At 55.3% G+C, this 15903-nt stretch overlaps 5 protein-coding genes across 5 annotated transcripts; 2 read left to right on the top strand and 3 right to left on the bottom strand.

The window, feature by feature from the left end:
- The first annotated feature begins 86 nt into the window (after positions 1 to 86).
- BU26DRAFT_173114 (uncharacterized protein) lies at positions 87 to 657 on the top strand. The gene has a single exon (XM_033820301.1). It carries the CDS (start codon positions 259 to 261, stop codon positions 589 to 591), a length of 333 nt encoding a protein of 110 aa, XP_033676576.1. The 5' UTR covers positions 87 to 258; the 3' UTR covers positions 592 to 657.
- A 519-nt stretch (positions 658 to 1176) lies between these two features.
- On the top strand, positions 1177 to 3513 carry BU26DRAFT_173116 (uncharacterized protein). The gene is made up of 4 exons (XM_033820302.1): positions 1177 to 1230; positions 1286 to 1597; positions 1741 to 3350; positions 3408 to 3513. Exons 2-3 carry the CDS (start codon positions 1379 to 1381, stop codon positions 3331 to 3333), a joined length of 1812 nt encoding a protein of 603 aa, XP_033676575.1. The 5' UTR covers positions 1177 to 1230; positions 1286 to 1378; the 3' UTR covers positions 3334 to 3350; positions 3408 to 3513.
- Positions 3514 to 6171: 2658 nt separating this feature from the next.
- BU26DRAFT_173082 (uncharacterized protein) lies at positions 6172 to 8017 on the bottom strand. Its single transcript, XM_033820300.1, has 2 exons — positions 6586 to 8017; positions 6172 to 6530 (listed from the first exon to the last, which is right to left on the bottom strand). Exon 1 carries the CDS (start codon positions 7962 to 7964, stop codon positions 6639 to 6641), a length of 1326 nt encoding a protein of 441 aa, XP_033676574.1. The 5' UTR covers positions 7965 to 8017; the 3' UTR covers positions 6172 to 6530; positions 6586 to 6638.
- Positions 8018 to 8283: 266 nt separating this feature from the next.
- BU26DRAFT_468776 (uncharacterized protein) lies at positions 8284 to 11653 on the bottom strand. The gene is made up of 7 exons (XM_033825300.1): positions 11587 to 11653; positions 11289 to 11540; positions 11119 to 11235; positions 10805 to 11071; positions 9541 to 10739; positions 9306 to 9474; positions 8284 to 9199 (listed from the first exon to the last, which is right to left on the bottom strand). The coding sequence occupies exons 2-7, from the start codon at positions 11377 to 11379 to the stop codon at positions 8337 to 8339; spliced, it is 2706 nt and encodes a 901-aa protein (XP_033676573.1). The 5' UTR covers positions 11380 to 11540; positions 11587 to 11653; the 3' UTR covers positions 8284 to 8336.
- A 1120-nt stretch (positions 11654 to 12773) lies between these two features.
- BU26DRAFT_440302 (DUF221-domain-containing protein) lies at positions 12774 to 15629 on the bottom strand (the record flags this gene model as incomplete). Its single annotated transcript, XM_033824383.1, has 3 exons — positions 12774 to 13731; positions 13784 to 15051; positions 15114 to 15629. 3 exons carry the CDS (start codon positions 15627 to 15629, stop codon positions 12774 to 12776), a joined length of 2742 nt encoding a protein of 913 aa, XP_033676572.1.
- Positions 15630 to 15903: the final 274 nt, after the last annotated feature.

Genomic DNA, 15903 nt, shown 5'->3' with positions numbered 1-15903 from the left:
GGAGCATCTTGAGCAGGTCGTCTGAAGCAGGTTTGTCACGAGACCGCCTCTTCACGGCACAGGTCGGACTTTCGCTTTATACCCACCTCGGCAAACTTTATCGGTTTGTTTCTCAATTGCATCTACTCCGCGCTTCGTCCTTCCACGCTTCCAAGGTTCCCCAACCGTGCTTCTGTCTGTACTGTTCTGTTCGCCCGGGCAGGATCTGCCACGTCCGCCTGTTTCATTCTCTGGGTCCCGCGCGCCTTCCAGTTGAGTATGTCCCCGTCTCCCCTTCACTCCAGCGCTTCATCTCCAACTCACGCCCGGAATTTCGTCATGTCGTCATGGCTCGTCCCAGAGTCTCCTTCACCGTCGCTGCGACGACGACGCGCGCCTGTTCCGCGTTTGCTTTGGCTCCTCGACTTCAATTTCTGCCTCGCTGCAACCTTTTCCCATCGCCAACCTTCTCGCTCTGTTGCTGGCAATCGTTTTGTCAGCACAGCTTTCAGTCTCGCCGAGACTCTCTTTGGCGCTCATCTGCTTGCTGTTTTGCTCTTCTTCGCGCTCCATCCGCCTCGATTGATGTTTCTTCTCGGGCAAAATGGCTAACCAGAAATCCCCGCGTAGGCCTAAGTCACCGAATGGCGGGAAGACGCGGAACAAGTTGATTCGTCGCTCGTTGTTTACGCGCAGCAGCACGACGCCAAACATGGATTCGGAGACCCCCAGGTATGTGAATCGATGTGGGGCTGCTGAACCGCTCTCTCACAAAGTTCCCAGTACTCGGACAGTTACTTATGCGAACCTCCACCACTGCGCTCTCGCCGGTAGCGGCATCTTCGCAGCCACAGCTCCTGCCATGGCACCACCCACCCCCTCGGCTGCGGCGACTCCGACGAACGCGACGCCCACGCCTCCGACCGCTCCAGCCTCGCCTGCCACACCGACGACGCCGGCTGAAGGCAAGAAGAAGAGACAGGGCTTGTTTGCGGCGAAGACAAAGCAGCGCCTGGACAACTCTCCCGGTTTCCTCGCTGGCGAAGCATCGCCTGTTCGTCCGCGTACACCTAAGGTACCGAAAGTACTCGGAGTGCCACTGGATATCTTCGGCAGTGCGGGCAAAGAGGATACAGACGGAGACAGGGACCCGGAAACCTCCCTCAGTGAAGATGAGCCAGACCTCAGCCAGTTTCTGCAGAGTGACGGCAGCGAGGATGAGGGACGTTCGGGCCGGCCAGGCTCATCGGTGCAACGCCCTTCTCTGCGCAAGCGCGCTTCCGATTCGTTTCTGACATCTTTCAAGGGCAAGAACGCGAAAGCCACTGCCGGCATACAGTCCAAGTTCAGAGAGGAAGGCCTCGAGCCAGATCCACCGGCTTCGAGTAAGAAGGGCAGCATGAAGGCATTCCGCATGCTGAACTTCATACCATCCTTCAGTCCGCGCGGTAAGAGCTCTCGTCAGGTTGCTGATCCTGAATATCGTGACTCGGACGAAGACGAAGACATCGATGTCCCGTACAGCAGTGGTCTCCAGACGCAGGGTCGTTCCCAGATTCAGCGTAGGCCCGCACAGCGTAGGCGTCGCAAGAAGAAAGGACCAAAACCATTGGCCAAGGTATGTACTATCTTGTCCTGTTTTCAACTGCGTGCAGCTGTTACGGAAGTTCTTCGGCGCATGTCGAGAATACTAGAGGCCAGAAGCTTGATTCTCCTATCCTGTTTCGATACCCTTGCTAATATGTACCGCTACGTCCGCAGATGTCGACTATCACAGAGGTCTCGTTCAGCGAATCCGGCTCAGTCGTCAGCGATGATAGAGATGATGACGAGCTGGAGCTCATCAGCCCCTACAAAAACAAGCGAGCTTCACGAAGTGTTCCGTCGATGTTCTCGAGGTCGATGACCACGTCAGTGTTGCCGCGATCGCCTTCGCCGTACGATTTCAAAGACGACGACCTCTCTCCGGATGAGCTTCCCTCCGCGGATGAATTTCCCTGGGACGAGCCCGGAGGACAACAGGATCTGTCTCACGTTCAGGGTATATTCGGCAAGGTCCCTGACTACAACCGCACGCCAGGAACTCGCCGCGCCAGGCTCCAGGTGCGCAGCCCATTGCAAGAAGTCGAGCATCGCCTATTGGATGAGGCCGAGGAAATGTTGGAGTCCCTAGAAATTCAGCCCAGGACGGAGGAACAGGATGTGGAGAAGCGACGGAGCCTCCTGCAAGAACGCCGCAAGAGCTTGTTGGTCGACGAAGAGAGGATGCGCCTCGATGCTGAGAATCTACTCTTGCGAGAGGACCACATCAAGATGAAGCAGGACTTCAGGGGTTTCCAAGCTCGCAGCATCATACAGGAAGAGCCCGTGCCTGTTGGTCCGGAGTTCGATCACGAAGCAGAAGAACCCGAAGCAGAGGACCACGAAGTTGATGAAGATGAGACCGATAGTGCATCTCACTGCAGCATATCCTCCTCCATCGACTTGGATGAAGAGCCTGTCGTCTGTATGGCCAACGTAGTGAGCGTCACAAGGGTCTCGCCTGGGATGGTCAAGCTTGTTGACATACCACCTCGGAAACAGGAGGTCAATGCAGCCCCGATGGCTAAGCCTACTACCAGCGAAAGGCAAGGCATCTATTCGTTCAGAGGGAGTGACCTTCTGGGCTTTCCTACCGAGGAAGGAGAGAAGGGCGACGTTCGTGCAAAACGGCTCACTATTACGACCACCTCCCGAACCACCTCCCGCAGTCACTCGAACCCTTTCGACTTGGAACAGGTCCCTAATCAGAGGCGAGCCTCAACCGCGATCGCAGACCGCTCCGAAGACGAGTGGAGACAGGTCAATCATGAGCAGCTTGAGCCCTTTCCTCCTTACGTCGATGGCTACTACGGAAGATTCCCCAAGCCCGAGAAGCCTAAGCTATCCCAAGAGGAATCGAGGCTCATGGTCCAGGACTGGCTGAGCACATACGATAGCGCCGAGCAGCAGCGACCACTTTCCGTGCAGTTTGACCCTGCTGTCATGGCCGAGCGTCAGATCCCACCTCCACCTCTCCCGAAAGAAGACGTCATCCCGAAGACCCCGAAAAACCACTGCATCATCGTCGGTCACAAGTTCCGCCCCATCGACCTTAACAAGGTGCCGGATGACGCGACCGTAGGTGATCTGGAGGTCCGACCATACCTTGAGACGCATACGGGGCGGAGGGAGCACGTCTATGTGCCGGTGATGTGCGACAAGTGTGGTGCCGATGTCAAAGAGAACTTCTGGGAGTGCGAGAGGCCGTCTTGCCATTTGGCGCTGTGCTGGGACTGCCACCTGGAGCAGCAGTTTGAGGCTTGGAGCAACTAGAGGGCGGAGACTGGCGGGTAAGCTTCCATCACCGCGACCTCAATATATTGGATCCTCACGCTAATACTCTTTAGACGTACGAGTACAAACGGCACGATTTGGATTGCTTCACGACGAATAACATCACGGGTTTGGGAGGCGTTTGCGGCATTGGCGAACACGGCGGACAATTTCCTTGGAGATACCCGCATGAGAGCAGAACTCTGAGTTCTCTCTGTTCTTGCTTGCCCTTTTTCAGAGTCTATTTGGACTGGTGGTTCCAGGTTTCTACCCACTTGCTTGGTTGGTGCTCCAGCGCTGCGCTACGTTGGGCGGGAGAAGCTACTTGACGGGACTGCGATTGTACTATAATATTCGAAACGGCTGATGGATGCCGCGAACCTGGGCTTATTAGTCTGGGCGGAGAGAGAGTAATGGAATGGAGATGATTGATTAGAGAAGATTGTGCCTTTCTTTGATGTTAAAAACGCAGGACGAACGCCTAATGCTCATTGATTGCTCCAGACTCCCACACTTAAAAACGCAGCTGATGTCGCCGACCGGCTCGTTGTGCTATGGAGGAGTATTTGAACGCCGCTAAAGTCCCGAGCAGAAAAGTGACATGACTATTAGCAGCTAGCTAGCAGTCTTCCTATCCCTACCCCGATCCCTATCCCTAGGAGTCTCGCTTACTACCTCCCTCCCTCCCGAAACCCTTACTAAGAGTATATACCATAGTACAGTATGCCAGAATGCAATCCAATCCAATCCATGCTCTCACTCAGTCAGACTAGACTAGGTTATCTCATCTGCCTTACTCGTATTTCTTTCTTTCTTTCTCGAGCTATTTCGATTTTGCTCTTGTGCTTGCTCTCCCTCCCTCCCACCTGTACCACACCGTCCGTCCAGCTCAGCTCAGCCTCAGCCTCAGTTAGTCTCTTTCTTGACCTTCGTCTCCATCTCCACCTCCATATCCATATCCATCTCCATCTTGATACTTGTCGGCATCTCCTGCACCCCGCGATCCTCCTGCTGGGCAACCAGCGGCGGCCGTCGCGGCAATGGCTTTGTGGGTAATGGCGACGCGGGGCGTTTCTGGGGTATTTGTACGACGGGAGCTGGTCGTCCCGCTGCTGCTGCTGCTGCTGCGGGAGCGGGATGCGTCTTGCGCCTCGAGGGGGGTAGGTCTGGAGCGGGTGCTGGGTATTGCGGCTTGTAAGGCGCGACGGCAGTGGTGCTGGGCGGAGGGAACGGGAACTGGAACTGGGGCTGGAACGCGCCTTTGCTGGGGGTGGGAAGAGCTGGTGCGATCGACGGCGGGGCTACGGGCGCTGGCGTAGCCCTGGGGGTCGTGGACTCGCTCCTACTAGCCGGCGGAGCAGAGACGACCGGCACTCCCACAGGCGTCGGCGTGCGGACCGCCCCAGAAGCAGAACCGTCTCTGGCCGGAGCCGACGACCCATCAATCCGTCCCTCTCCCTCAGTAGCCGGCGCCGACGTGGTAACGAAATACCCCTGCACCGGCAGCAATTTCCTCCCTCCCTGCAGCCCGAAGATAAACTCGCGCCTTAGATCCGGAAACGCGTTGAACAGATCATTCCAGACGTCGTTGAGCGCGGGCGACTTGGACACGATATTCGTCGCAGCGCTCCAGTGCACGACGAGCACGTCGAGGGCTAGCCTCTTCAGCTCGGATGGCTGCGCCGCCGACGTTGACGTCTTCGTCCAGATGTAGGATATGATGGGTGGGCTGAGCGCGTAGGCGCGGCCGAGGGAGTTGTAGATGTGGAGGATGGCGTGGTTCTGGAAGGAGGGCGCGTGGAGGAAGGCGCCGAGGGTCCAGGCGAGGATGGAGGGCGGGATTGTTGCGTTGCTAGAACTGGAGCTGCTGGGGGAGGAGGCGTGGCGCAGGTCGTTGCTGGTCGGGTAGCTGCCGGTGTAGATGAATTTTACGAAGAGGCCGAAGATTGGGGGGTCGATGCTGGGGAGGTGGATTTGCGGGGCGTATGGGGAGATGTAGGAGCTGGTTGTGGTGGCAGTGGAAGTGATAGTGGCAGTGTTTATGCTGGCGGTTGAAGCGGGGGAGGCTGAGGTTCCACTGTGAGAGCTGAAGCTGGTGGATCCAGAGGTTGTGGTGAAGCGGGCGATCTCGTTGCGGAAGTAGGTTGAGTGGACGGAGAGGAGGGCGCGGGGGAGGTGGTAGGATAGGGGTGTAGAGGTGGCTGTTTTGGGGCCGATGAGGAGTTCGACCGAGGGTCCTTGGAGCCTAGGGGCTGTTAGAAAGGAGGGTCGAGGGGAGCGAGGGAGCGAAAACTCGCATCTCGAGGAACATGTCTTTTGACTCGTGCCCGGGGCTCGGGGCTGGTGTCGCCATCGGAGGGTCGAGAATCTTAATTGCAGTGCTGAAGAGGAGAGGTAAGGGTTGTAAGAGGCTTGTCTCGAGCTAGCTGGATTCAAAGATGAAGAGTATGTGATGGGGAGAATGATCGAGAAAGGAGGATATATAGGATAGGAGAGACGCGGGGAAGCGGGGGCTGGCGCCTAGTCCACTTTCACGGAGTACCTTCACCTCGAGAGCGAGAGCTACGTCATGGGATAGAAGGTGAGAGACGTCGAGTAACTAGTCTAATCATGGGAATCTGTAAACACGATTAAGGATGAGCAGGTGATTTGGTAGACCGCCTATTGCAGTCTTGTAGTAAATTTGGCTAGTTCTTGTCGTGACGTCGTGTCAAAATCTCGAGGGTTACGATGGTCGGATAGAGGGTTAGCTGTATACTATTGCCGGCTTCGTGGTCAATCTCTTCCCAGCGGCGCGCAACTACATCGATGATGAATTTGCGTGACTTCGACTCCGGTGTGTGTTCTGCAGGCGGAACCCGACGTCCATGGGAACGATGCCGAAGGAAGGTTGGCCAGCGGCGATATACATGATGCAGTCCTAGAACTTGAGGGATGAGCGTGTCGCCGAGGACCTATACTTTGAACGTGTCGGAGGATCCGGCGAGTCTGAGGGCATGGCCAAGAAGTAGAGCCGCTATATGAAGACGCGGAAGGCTCAGGACCACAGTCTAGGAAAATACCCTTACCCTCGACGCCACCTTTAGAAGGTTAATTGTAAGCCGTGCGGAAGGTTCAGAGTTGTATATCCCTCTCCTACATATATGATACAGACTGCCTCCGACAGGCGTAGTGAATGTACGTTGGTTCGAGAATGTCTGTGCTGAGGTGGTGAATATTTGCCATCATAAATAGAAGCGGGTGAAAGCTTACTGTGTGCTGGTACGGCCCATCAAATTCATGTGCCCATACTCCGCGCAGCTGCTTTATCCCGAGAATGACTCAAGCCGCTTGAAACACAGCGTCTTGCCCTTCTCCTTACATTTGAACACAATTAGGTCCCCATCGTGCGGTACCTTTTCGTAGAATTCGACATCGTCGGCAGGTAGTTTCCCCTCACAGAAGAAACAGTCGAGGCCGTAGTGGTTGATCGCACCTCTACACTGCCGAGTTGCGATACGGCGAACTTCCAAATGCCATGCCCGAGCCTCGAACTTAGCAAACTCGGAATCAGGGATGCTTTCCCACAGCGCGCTTCTCTCTGTCCAGTCCCTGACCGACACACCCGCTCCCCTCGTTCCGCCCACAAGATGCCTCGCGAGTCGCTCCAGTTCCTGTTGCGTCTTCAGATATAGATCCGCACACATGCGCAACGGTAGTTCGTCCGTGTCATAATCATGGAAGAAGGGCGTATTACCCATGAAATTGTCGTAATCGAGGCCGGGCAGAGGGACATTTTCGGTGGGATAATCGTCAAAAATGGGCGTTTCGAGCACGAAATGAACGCGATCCAGGTTCGTTCCTAGCCTTTCCAGATATGATAAGTCGATATGCGACTGTCGAGCAAAGAGCATGGTGCTGTGTATGTCCATCGGCGGCACGAAGCTCAAGGACAACTCCCTGAGCGCGTTTTTCCCGAGGCAAAGGTGTTCTACGATAGCTTCCAAAGATAGGTTTTTCTGTTGGTCGGGCAGGTCAATCGCCGGAGTGGCATCGAACTCCGGGACGTGGACGGCCCAGGTAGTCCCAGGCGACTTCGGCTTTTCAACGTTCACCCACTTCTCAGCACCAGCGCCGTCATGGGAATTATCAACTCTGGTGAGGGCATTGGTGAGAGTCCCGTCGCCTTTCAGATCCGCCACTGCCGCGAAAAGAACATGGTGCAACTTTGCACGAGAGCCGATCTCGCGAATGCGGTAAAGCGACAGTAACCGAAAGGTAGACGAAGGAGAATCCACTCCGCAGTGCTCGTTCTCATGCTTCCAATAGTGTGTGCATCGAGCTTTGCGGTAGAACTGCCGCATTCCTTCAGCGAGGATCTGTTTAGCGGTAAAGAGCCAAACTGGAAGCAAGTGCTCAGGATCGCCGTCGTTGTCTGTTTCTCCATACTCGACGCGGAACTTGCACGCTCCTTCGACGCATCCCGATATTATCACGCCTTCCCAGAGGTCGTCATAGATGAGCTCCCGCAGCTCGGTGGGGATTCTGAAAAGCGGAGATGCAGCAGTAGCGCGAGGCGACGGAGTGATTTCTTCGAAAAAGAGATGAGGAGGATCTGGAAGTGCAGCTTCGGAATCTCTGTAGCACGCCATTGACGCCCTATCGTGTAGATGGGTCTGCTATCCAATGTAGCTGTTGGGAGGTAGGAGGTGGGGGTAGGTGGGACGGGGTCTGGAGTTCTAAGGTGCAAGCCACGTCTCAGCCACAATTGGGTGGCTTCCACCCCGCTCTACCGCCCGCTAGCTAGGTGCTTCCCGACAACCCGGTACCAGGATGTCAAACAATCAGGCGGCGAGGCCGATACCTGGAGACGGCAAGGTTTCATATCTCTAACCAAAGAAGATCGAGACTATCTTCGTTGGATAATACGATAGACGAACTATTCGTGGGCTCCTCATCTTTCCCAAAGACCTCTTAGCAACTCTCAGGACATGTTGAACAACATCGCAACGTCATTTATTCCCTCAGCGAGTATCATTCCGAAACATATTTCTCTGCGCTCTTTTCGCCGACGTACTATTATGCACACAGCCAAGATAGTCCGCGAACTCAGTTCTAGCCTCCAAGACGCGCTCTATCGCCTCCATTCCAAGCGGCGCACCTTGCCTTGACGCCAGCTGGCGCGCGGCGAGGACGATGGCCTGGATATCCCAGCCGTTCAAGTCTTCCTTGATCAGTTCCTCGAACCGTTCGCATTCGCGCAGATCGAGACTGATGCCCTGTTCAAGGAAGGCCTGGGCCTTGTCCAGGACCATGCGCAGGATGCGCTGACGCTCGTCGCCCGACAAGGGCTTGTAGCGCACCATGTAGTCGATGCGGGAGAAGACGGCCTCGTCGAGCAGGCCGACGCGGCACGTGGTCAGGAACAGGACGCCGCTGTGCTTCTCGATGGCCTGGATGGTCGTGGTGAAGGTCGCCACGAGGTCGCTCGGCTCGCCGTGTTTGCGTTCGGCCAGGAAGGAGTCCACGTCCTCAAGCAGCAGGATGGCCCCCCATCGCTCTGCCAGCTGAAAACTCTGGTTGAGCCTCTGCTCAAAGTCGGCGATGCTACCGCCCACGCCTACAGAGCCGAGGAGGATGGGGCGCCTGATCTTTTCCGCAATGCTTGTGACTGTAAAGGTCTTTCCGGTGCCGGGGCCGCCGTGGAGGAGAATGGTGAGACCGCTTCTTGCGCGGTTGCCAGGGTCGCTGCTAGATGGCTTCTGGGTTTCTGTTTGCGACTGTACTAGTTCGGACATGGTCTTTTTCTGGCTTTCCGGCAGGATCAGTTGGTCGAACAAGCCGTCTTGGAAGATAACGTCATGGACCTCATCGATGTTTACTGTTTCTGGATAGTATTAGCATTTTCCTTTAGCCCTCTACCCCCAGGAAACAAAGCCTGGCTTTCTTCGGTCTGTAAGATGCCTGACTGGATTGATAATCTGGCGACTTACTCCATTTCCCATCGCCGAGCACATATGAATCTATCGTTGGTGGACAGATCATCAATATCCGAGGTTTCAACCTGTGTTGCGAGACAACTGGGAACTCGTCTTCGAGTTCTTGGGCAGATGGAGGCTTGAGTGGCCTGGCACTTTGGTCGATAACAATTCGAATGGGTTCCTAGATGTGTGAACGATGCTAGTTAGCAAATACCGAACTGCAGAGAAACTCTTGGAGCGACATTACCCTGTTCTCCACAACCTGGCGATAGTATATGCCGCTGCCCAACTCCCAGTACCGTCGCCCACGTGCAATCAGTTTCGAGCGATACTCAGGTTCGTCATCTAGGTACCCAGATGGAATATATTTCAAGCTGGTAATGGCTCTCTCGCCCGGAAACTGCGAAATCAAGAACTCGTGATAGCGTTTCGTGAAGTACCTGCCGTTGTGATCAATAGACCAGGCGCGGATCTGAAGTGCGCCGTACGTGCCGTTCGAGCGTTCTTCCATGCCGCTGAGCCGATCCACGATTAATGCCTGGAGCTGGCCGTCATTGGACGTGTAAATGATGGAGTTCTCGGGGTAGATCATGTACAGCTGCGAGAAACCCAGCGACCGGCACCTCCGCTCCTGGATCTCGATGAGCTTGTGAGGCACCAGGGGCAGTTCGTCCTGGATGATGGCGAGGGACAGCCTCCGCCGTGGCGCAGCACCGGGCGAACGCGACGCGACCACGAGCGCCCGTTGGTCTTCGGTCGAGCTGGGCAAATCGGACGTGAGGCTTGAGGTGAGCAGAATCTTAATCAACATCGCTCGCTCCTTAACGAGGGCGTCGAGATTCTGGAGAACGAGTTCTCTCTCACTGAAGCCTTCCGGAGTGTTGGCGTCTTGGAGGTAATCGATGCCGTCGATAATGATAAAGGTGCAATCAGCGCGGACTTCTCGGACGCATTCGAGGAAGAGCGTCCAAAGCTTCATGATGTCGTCGGTCTGGTTGCGGGTGATGGACGGGATGCGGCCGCGGAAAACCCTGGGCCGCTGCTTGAGGATCTGGAGCACGAGGGCCTGCACCAGGGTCCGGTAATTGTTTGTCTTGAACGACGGATTGTCACCACAAAAGTGGCGGAGGATGAGGACCTGTTCGAAGTTGCTCTCGCCGAAGAGGAGAAGCGGCACGACGAACAGGGAGTTGAAGTCGCATCGGCCGATGACCCCGTTCCCGTTGATCCACAGCAGCTGTGAGGTGTCGGACTCGATCCAGCCCATGATTTTGTCGGCCCGCAGGAGATTAAGATTCTTGGTCTTGTGAGGACGCATCTCCGGGAGCTGTTCGATCTTGCGTTGGTGTTCCTTCGAGTCTTGGTTGAATTCTCGAAGCTCGACGAATACTTCCCGGAGCAATCGGTCGAGATTATCTTCGTTGTCAAGATATGAATCATGATCCTCTACGTGAACCCCTTGTAGTTAGCATCGATCGCAGGCCTCGAGATTTTGTTCGCCGGCTTCGTACCTTGCTTACTCTCATTACTCTCATCGTTGTTATCGACAACTCTCGCAATGGTAGGCTGATCCAAGCCTTCGGCCACACGCTGATGAAAGAAAGCAGACATCTGCTTGACATCGCCCTTGCTCTCCATATGGACTAGGATCATTTCTAGCAGCTGGTTTCCCCGGTTAATCGCCATCAATGTCTGGTCTAGACCGTCCAAGATTCGGTCTAGCTTGCCGCAAGCCTCGTCCACCTTCTTGTTTATCATCTCGGACTCTTTCAATCGATCTATTTATATTTAGTTGGATGACAACCGAACAGTGGCAGATGCTCACATTCATGCTCGATCAGCAGACGCCACTGCTCTGCAGCATTATCAGCGCTGAGAATGCTGTCCTTCAGTTGCTGCAATGGCTGCTCCGATAAAGAGTACAGATTATACCATACCCGTCCTAGGAAGTAAGTATGAGTGGCTGGGTTTACAAAGACATGCGGGTCTTCTCACCCCAAATCCGCTGGCATCGTTGCTCCTCGACCATGGCTACAAAACTGAGTATGGCCTCGTAGCTCGAACAGAGCCGGTCCTCGAGCTCCATCACGTCCGGCACATCCTGGTCGCGGTAATGAGCTTCGATGTTAGCGTACCGATGAAGGATGCCAGCAAGGAAAGCCGCGGCGTCAAATATGGAGCTCAGCCTGTCCTGGTCATTTTGAGCAAACTGCAGACCGAGAGATATAACAGTCCATGCAGACGACGCTGAGGGAAGGTAAGCACGTGAAAACAAACCAGGCTGAATACGTACAGTATCCCGTGGGGTCAAACTTGACCCCGGAGTCTATGATGGCCTTGGCTCGCAGGGCAAACTTGAGTATCTCCTTGCCGTTCTCACGCACATTAAATAGAACTTGACCATCGCGATCCTTGATTTTCAATCCGCTGTTCCTGTACTCCTCAAAAGACGCTTCAATGCTCGTAACGACCCCTTGGATGGCGTCTGTGACGCAGGGCTGAACTTGCCCGTTTCTGTCGAAACGGAGTTTCAGCGCCGACTTCTTCTCGTCGTCAAGGTTGTCTAGCGCTTCTTGCCAGAGATCACGTAGAACCTTGCCGTTCTCGTTGGGATTAGTCTCCTGGTTGGTTGGGCTGACAGCACCAGATCCCTGCGTCGAGACAGCCAAGTCTTGCTGCGTCGTTGTCGGAAAAGGTGTAGATTTATGTGTATGAGGCTGCGCAGCCGAGTTCTTGGCCGCTTTCGACTTGCGGGAGAACTTCCACAACTGAGCCATTTTCCTACCCACAATCAGCAAAGTTCAGGGTGTGCCGTAACGGGTGCCGTGGGTGGATATTACGTTCGCTAGCGGAAGAGAGAAGACTGCGGAAGCTGAGCACGACTAGCAGAAGAGGGCCGACATAAGTTAGCGGTGAGTGCTCGCTCTGATTGGGTTGTGATTCGGCGAAACAAAGTTATACATAATTGGTGCCCGCTTTCTACTGCTAGCCTAGCTATCTTTATTAGCTATAAAGTTCGGTTTAGACATCGTCGAGTCTCTTTTAATCCATTCTCTTTCTCTCTTACCTACTAGTACTAGTAGCAAAACCGGTCCTGAATGGATCTGGCGTTTCCATTCATCCTCTGTATTCTTTTCCCCCCTTGCCATTAATGCAATGCATCTCCGACTGTATTGTAGAACGACCAAGCACAAGAATGGACTTATACAGAGGAGTTTCGCATTTTCAAGCGCCTCATAGCAGCGCGCCTCGCAATGCAATGCAATGCAGACAAGGCAAAGCAAATGCGACTCAGCCGGCCGGCCGATATATGGTATCTAGCTCTCTTTCTCTCCTCACCTTTCCCCGCCTCCGCTCGGATGCACTTTACATCCTTCTAAATATCCCAAGCACAATACCAAAAAGCGCCTTCTAAATGCCCCAAGTCCTGCGAAGGACGATGCTCCGCAAAAGAAATTCATATCATGCATAGTTCACCTCTTATATCCTCCCGCCACCGCGGAAGTAATCCGCCGACCCGTCGCGCTCAGGCTGATACGGCGTATACCCCTGGGTCGGCGTCTGACTCCCCATGGGCGCCGCACCGCCCAGCAACCCCCTGTCATCGGGGATCTGGTATGGAGTCACCCCCGAAGAGTTGCTGGGCATGCGACCAAATGCTCCTCGATCGGGGCTCGGGCTGTACTCGCGCAGGTTCGACGGCGTGCTGTGGTACCCGGCGGGGTACGTGACGCCGTTCTCATCCGGCGAGATGGTGCGCTCCGAGTCGCGGCTCGACGAGCGGCCCCGCTCGCTGCCGAACATTGACGCCGGTGTGCCAGGGCGACTGCCGCCCTGGCTACCATATAGCGAGCCCTCGCCGCCGTGTTCGGCGCTGAACTCAGGCCGGTCCTTGTAGTTCTCAAAGTCCATGTTGTTCTCCGAGACGAATTCGAACGGTCCGGCGGCTCCTGCTGCTTTCCCTGGGTTCTCCTTGCTCATGCGCTTCATCGAATACACGTCGCTGAAGCCGGCTGTGGCACCCACATCACCATCGAGGCGGCCACGGTACAGCTCGCTCAGGAGGTGCTTGCTCTTCTCGTGGACCATCGGCACAGTGAGCTTCTGGTACAGCGCCGGATGACCGAAACGAACGGCGACACGATCACGCCTGCGGGCCTCCTTGTCGATCGGAGGAGGCGCCTCAACGCCCTTGGGAGTTTCGCCCTTGGTGTAGTACTTCATGGAGTGGTCGAAGGCGTTCTTGCAGTAGAACTTGAAGCCCAGGAGCAAGAGAGGGAGAGGGACCATGGCGCCAAGCATCATATACCTTTGATCGCCGCGAGCGCCGACCATGAGGGCGATGATGCAGTTAGCGAGGAATGTGCCGACAAGGAAGCGGTTGAAGAGGACGCGCCAGAAGAGCCCTCCTGACTCGTTCTTGGTGCAGAACACGTACCTATACAAGGTTAGCGGGTAGATTTAGACGGCGGAGCGTTACGAATACTCACATCAGGAGGTACTTCTTCATCGAGGAATCGATGGTGAAGTAAAAGGCCGTTACAACAAGACAGATTGGCTGTAAAGCACCGAAGCAGAGAGCCACAGTCGAGTAGAAAAGGAAATAGTTGTAGTAACTTGCATAATCGAACGGCGGAGGAGCCGTTCGCTTGATCAGCTCTCGGGGCGTTGGGTTCAGGAACTTGCGGGAGAAGGAGCCCCACGCAAGGTTGACAACCTGCGATAGGTCGATGGCGGCACCCAGGTTACGCTGGATCAGCCACGTCACCCAGAAAGGCGAGATATTGCACAGGGCAATCATGATGTTGACGAAGGGGTGGATGTCCTCGACAACTTGGATGAACGATTTGCCGCCAGCTTTGGCCGTGCCCACGGCCGCACTGACGAGCCTAAAGACGGCTGCAAAGAGCGAGAAGACGAAGAGGTTGTTGAAGACGAAGAAGGAATAGAGCTGGTGAATGACGTGCCTTTCTCGGGATGTCTTGGTCTGGTCGCCCGCTTGCACGGAGAGTCGGCGGAAGATGATGGGGAGGAAGTAGTAGAAGAGCGAGGTAAGTGCAGGCGCAGCAATACCTTGCACGACAGCCCACGTCTTCGGATTCTTGGCCATCTCATCCGCAAATGATGGCCAAAGGAGGGCAATGTTGCTGAGCTGGGCTAGGAATACCGCAATCAGGGCGTTGGGAATGAAGTACAGCACGGTCAGGAGCGTGATCCATAAGTTGTTGATGAAGCGCCTCCACCGTCTCGACTTCGGATCTAATGGCAGGTTCTTCCAGATAACGTCTTTTGGCTTAGGAGCTAGCCGCACCGTAGTGCCCTTGGGATGCTTGCTGCGCGCTGCAAAGGCCACAGTGTGCGCGGACTCGATAGTTTCGTAGCTTGCAAAACCGTAGGGCATTGCGTCTCGCTTGTCCACCGTCTCACGCGCGGCCTTGATCTGCTCCTCCAAGCGCTGGATTCTGGCAGTGAGATAGTTGATGGCGTCCACCTTCTCGTTTTTGTTCGTGAATTCCGGATCCTTCTTCGACGGCTTGCACAGCGGGCGCTCGGCGGGGAGCTTGTTGGGGTTCTTGAGGTATTTAGACAGAACCTGCTCGAGCTCAACGACAGCTTGCTCGTGTTGTTCGATCAGATCGGGGATATCCTTGACGTTCCTGCCGATGGACGCCCGCGGGACTTCGGGCGTGGTTCGTAGGCTATCCGTTATTTCGACAAGGCCATGGTCGGTCCGCAAGTTTCTAGAGACATCGGTAATCTACCATCGTCAGCACGGAAACAATGTGCAGATTCCACCAGTCTTCGCAAGGAAGAACTTACCATCAGGGTCCGAGAGTACAGGCTGCTTTGGTACTCTGGACTCTCCATATACGTTCTCCGTAGCTGATGTATCGCACGGTATGTCCACCACAAGAAGCCGCAAACAATGATGTCGAAGACGTAGGCTACCGCCACGAAGGCCCAATACGCGCTCCCGATCAGCACATCTCTCGGCGTCATGAGGAAGATGGCGTTCGTCTTAGCGTCCTGTCCAAAATTCTGCGACTTGGTCACATTGACGGGGATGACGATGGCGCATCCAGCGATGGCGAGCACGGTGAACATGTTCCTGCACATGCGAGCCACGCGTAGGAAGACGGTAGCATCCATTCCAATCTTTTCAACATATTCGGGCTCGTTGGTCTTGAAGACTGGATTGTACCAGGCCCAGAGGCTCTTGCCCATGGGCGGCGGCCGGTGTTTCTCATCGGCATGGCGGAGCTTCGGAGCGTACACGATCTGGTTGAAGGGCCGGAGGATGCAGAAGGCGAGGAAAACGACGGCGGTGACGGCCATCGAAGTGCCCAAGGCGACGAGAATCGAGTCTTGCGCGACCTGCGACCTGTTAGCGGAACCCTGTGCGAGTCAAGAGTGCGCATACCTGACTGCCGAAGGGGTCGGCCATGAGCTTGAGCAGCTTGTCCTCCACGCTCTCCTCCTCCCGTGGCAGCATCATTCCCGACGAACTTGAAGCCATTGTGAAAAATGCGAAGGTGCAAAGCAGCGAGTGTGTCGGTCAAAGGGCGGTCGAAGCTGTGTGACCTATGTACTTCAACGAGGGGTGTCAAGA

This window comes from Trematosphaeria pertusa (assembly GCF_010094035.1).
Source record: "Trematosphaeria pertusa strain CBS 122368 unplaced genomic scaffold BU26scaffold_23, whole genome shotgun sequence".
Taxonomy (NCBI): Eukaryota; Fungi; Ascomycota; class Dothideomycetes; order Pleosporales; family Trematosphaeriaceae; genus Trematosphaeria; species Trematosphaeria pertusa.
The sequence above is the reverse complement of the archived record's forward strand: the minus strand, read 5'-3'. Positions and strand labels throughout refer to the sequence as shown.

Bases quoted from the DNA above. Each gene is read 5' to 3' on its own strand.
- BU26DRAFT_173116 (XM_033820302.1), top strand. From the start codon at position 1,379: ATGAAGGCATTCCGCATGCTGAACTTCATACCATCCTTCAGTCCGCGC. The intron at 1,598-1,740 runs GTATGTACTATC...CTACGTCCGCAG, and splicing joins GACCAAAACCATTGGCCAAG to ATGTCGACTATCACAGAGGT.
- BU26DRAFT_468776 (XM_033825300.1), bottom strand. From the start codon at position 11,379: ATGGAGCTCGAGGACCGGCTCTGTTCGAGCTACGAGGCCATACTCAGT. The intron at 10,740-10,804 runs GTACGAAGCCGG...GGGTTCACGTAG, and splicing joins GAGTAATGAGAGTAAGCAAG to AGGATCATGATTCATATCTT. The intron at 9,475-9,540 runs GTAATGTCGCTC...TCACACATCTAG, and splicing joins GCCAGGTTGTGGAGAACAGG to GAACCCATTCGAATTGTTAT.
- BU26DRAFT_173114 (XM_033820301.1), top strand. From the start codon at position 259: ATGTCCCCGTCTCCCCTTCACTCCAGCGCTTCATCTCCAACTCACGCC.
- BU26DRAFT_173082 (XM_033820300.1), bottom strand. From the start codon at position 7,964: ATGGCGTGCTACAGAGATTCCGAAGCTGCACTTCCAGATCCTCCTCAT.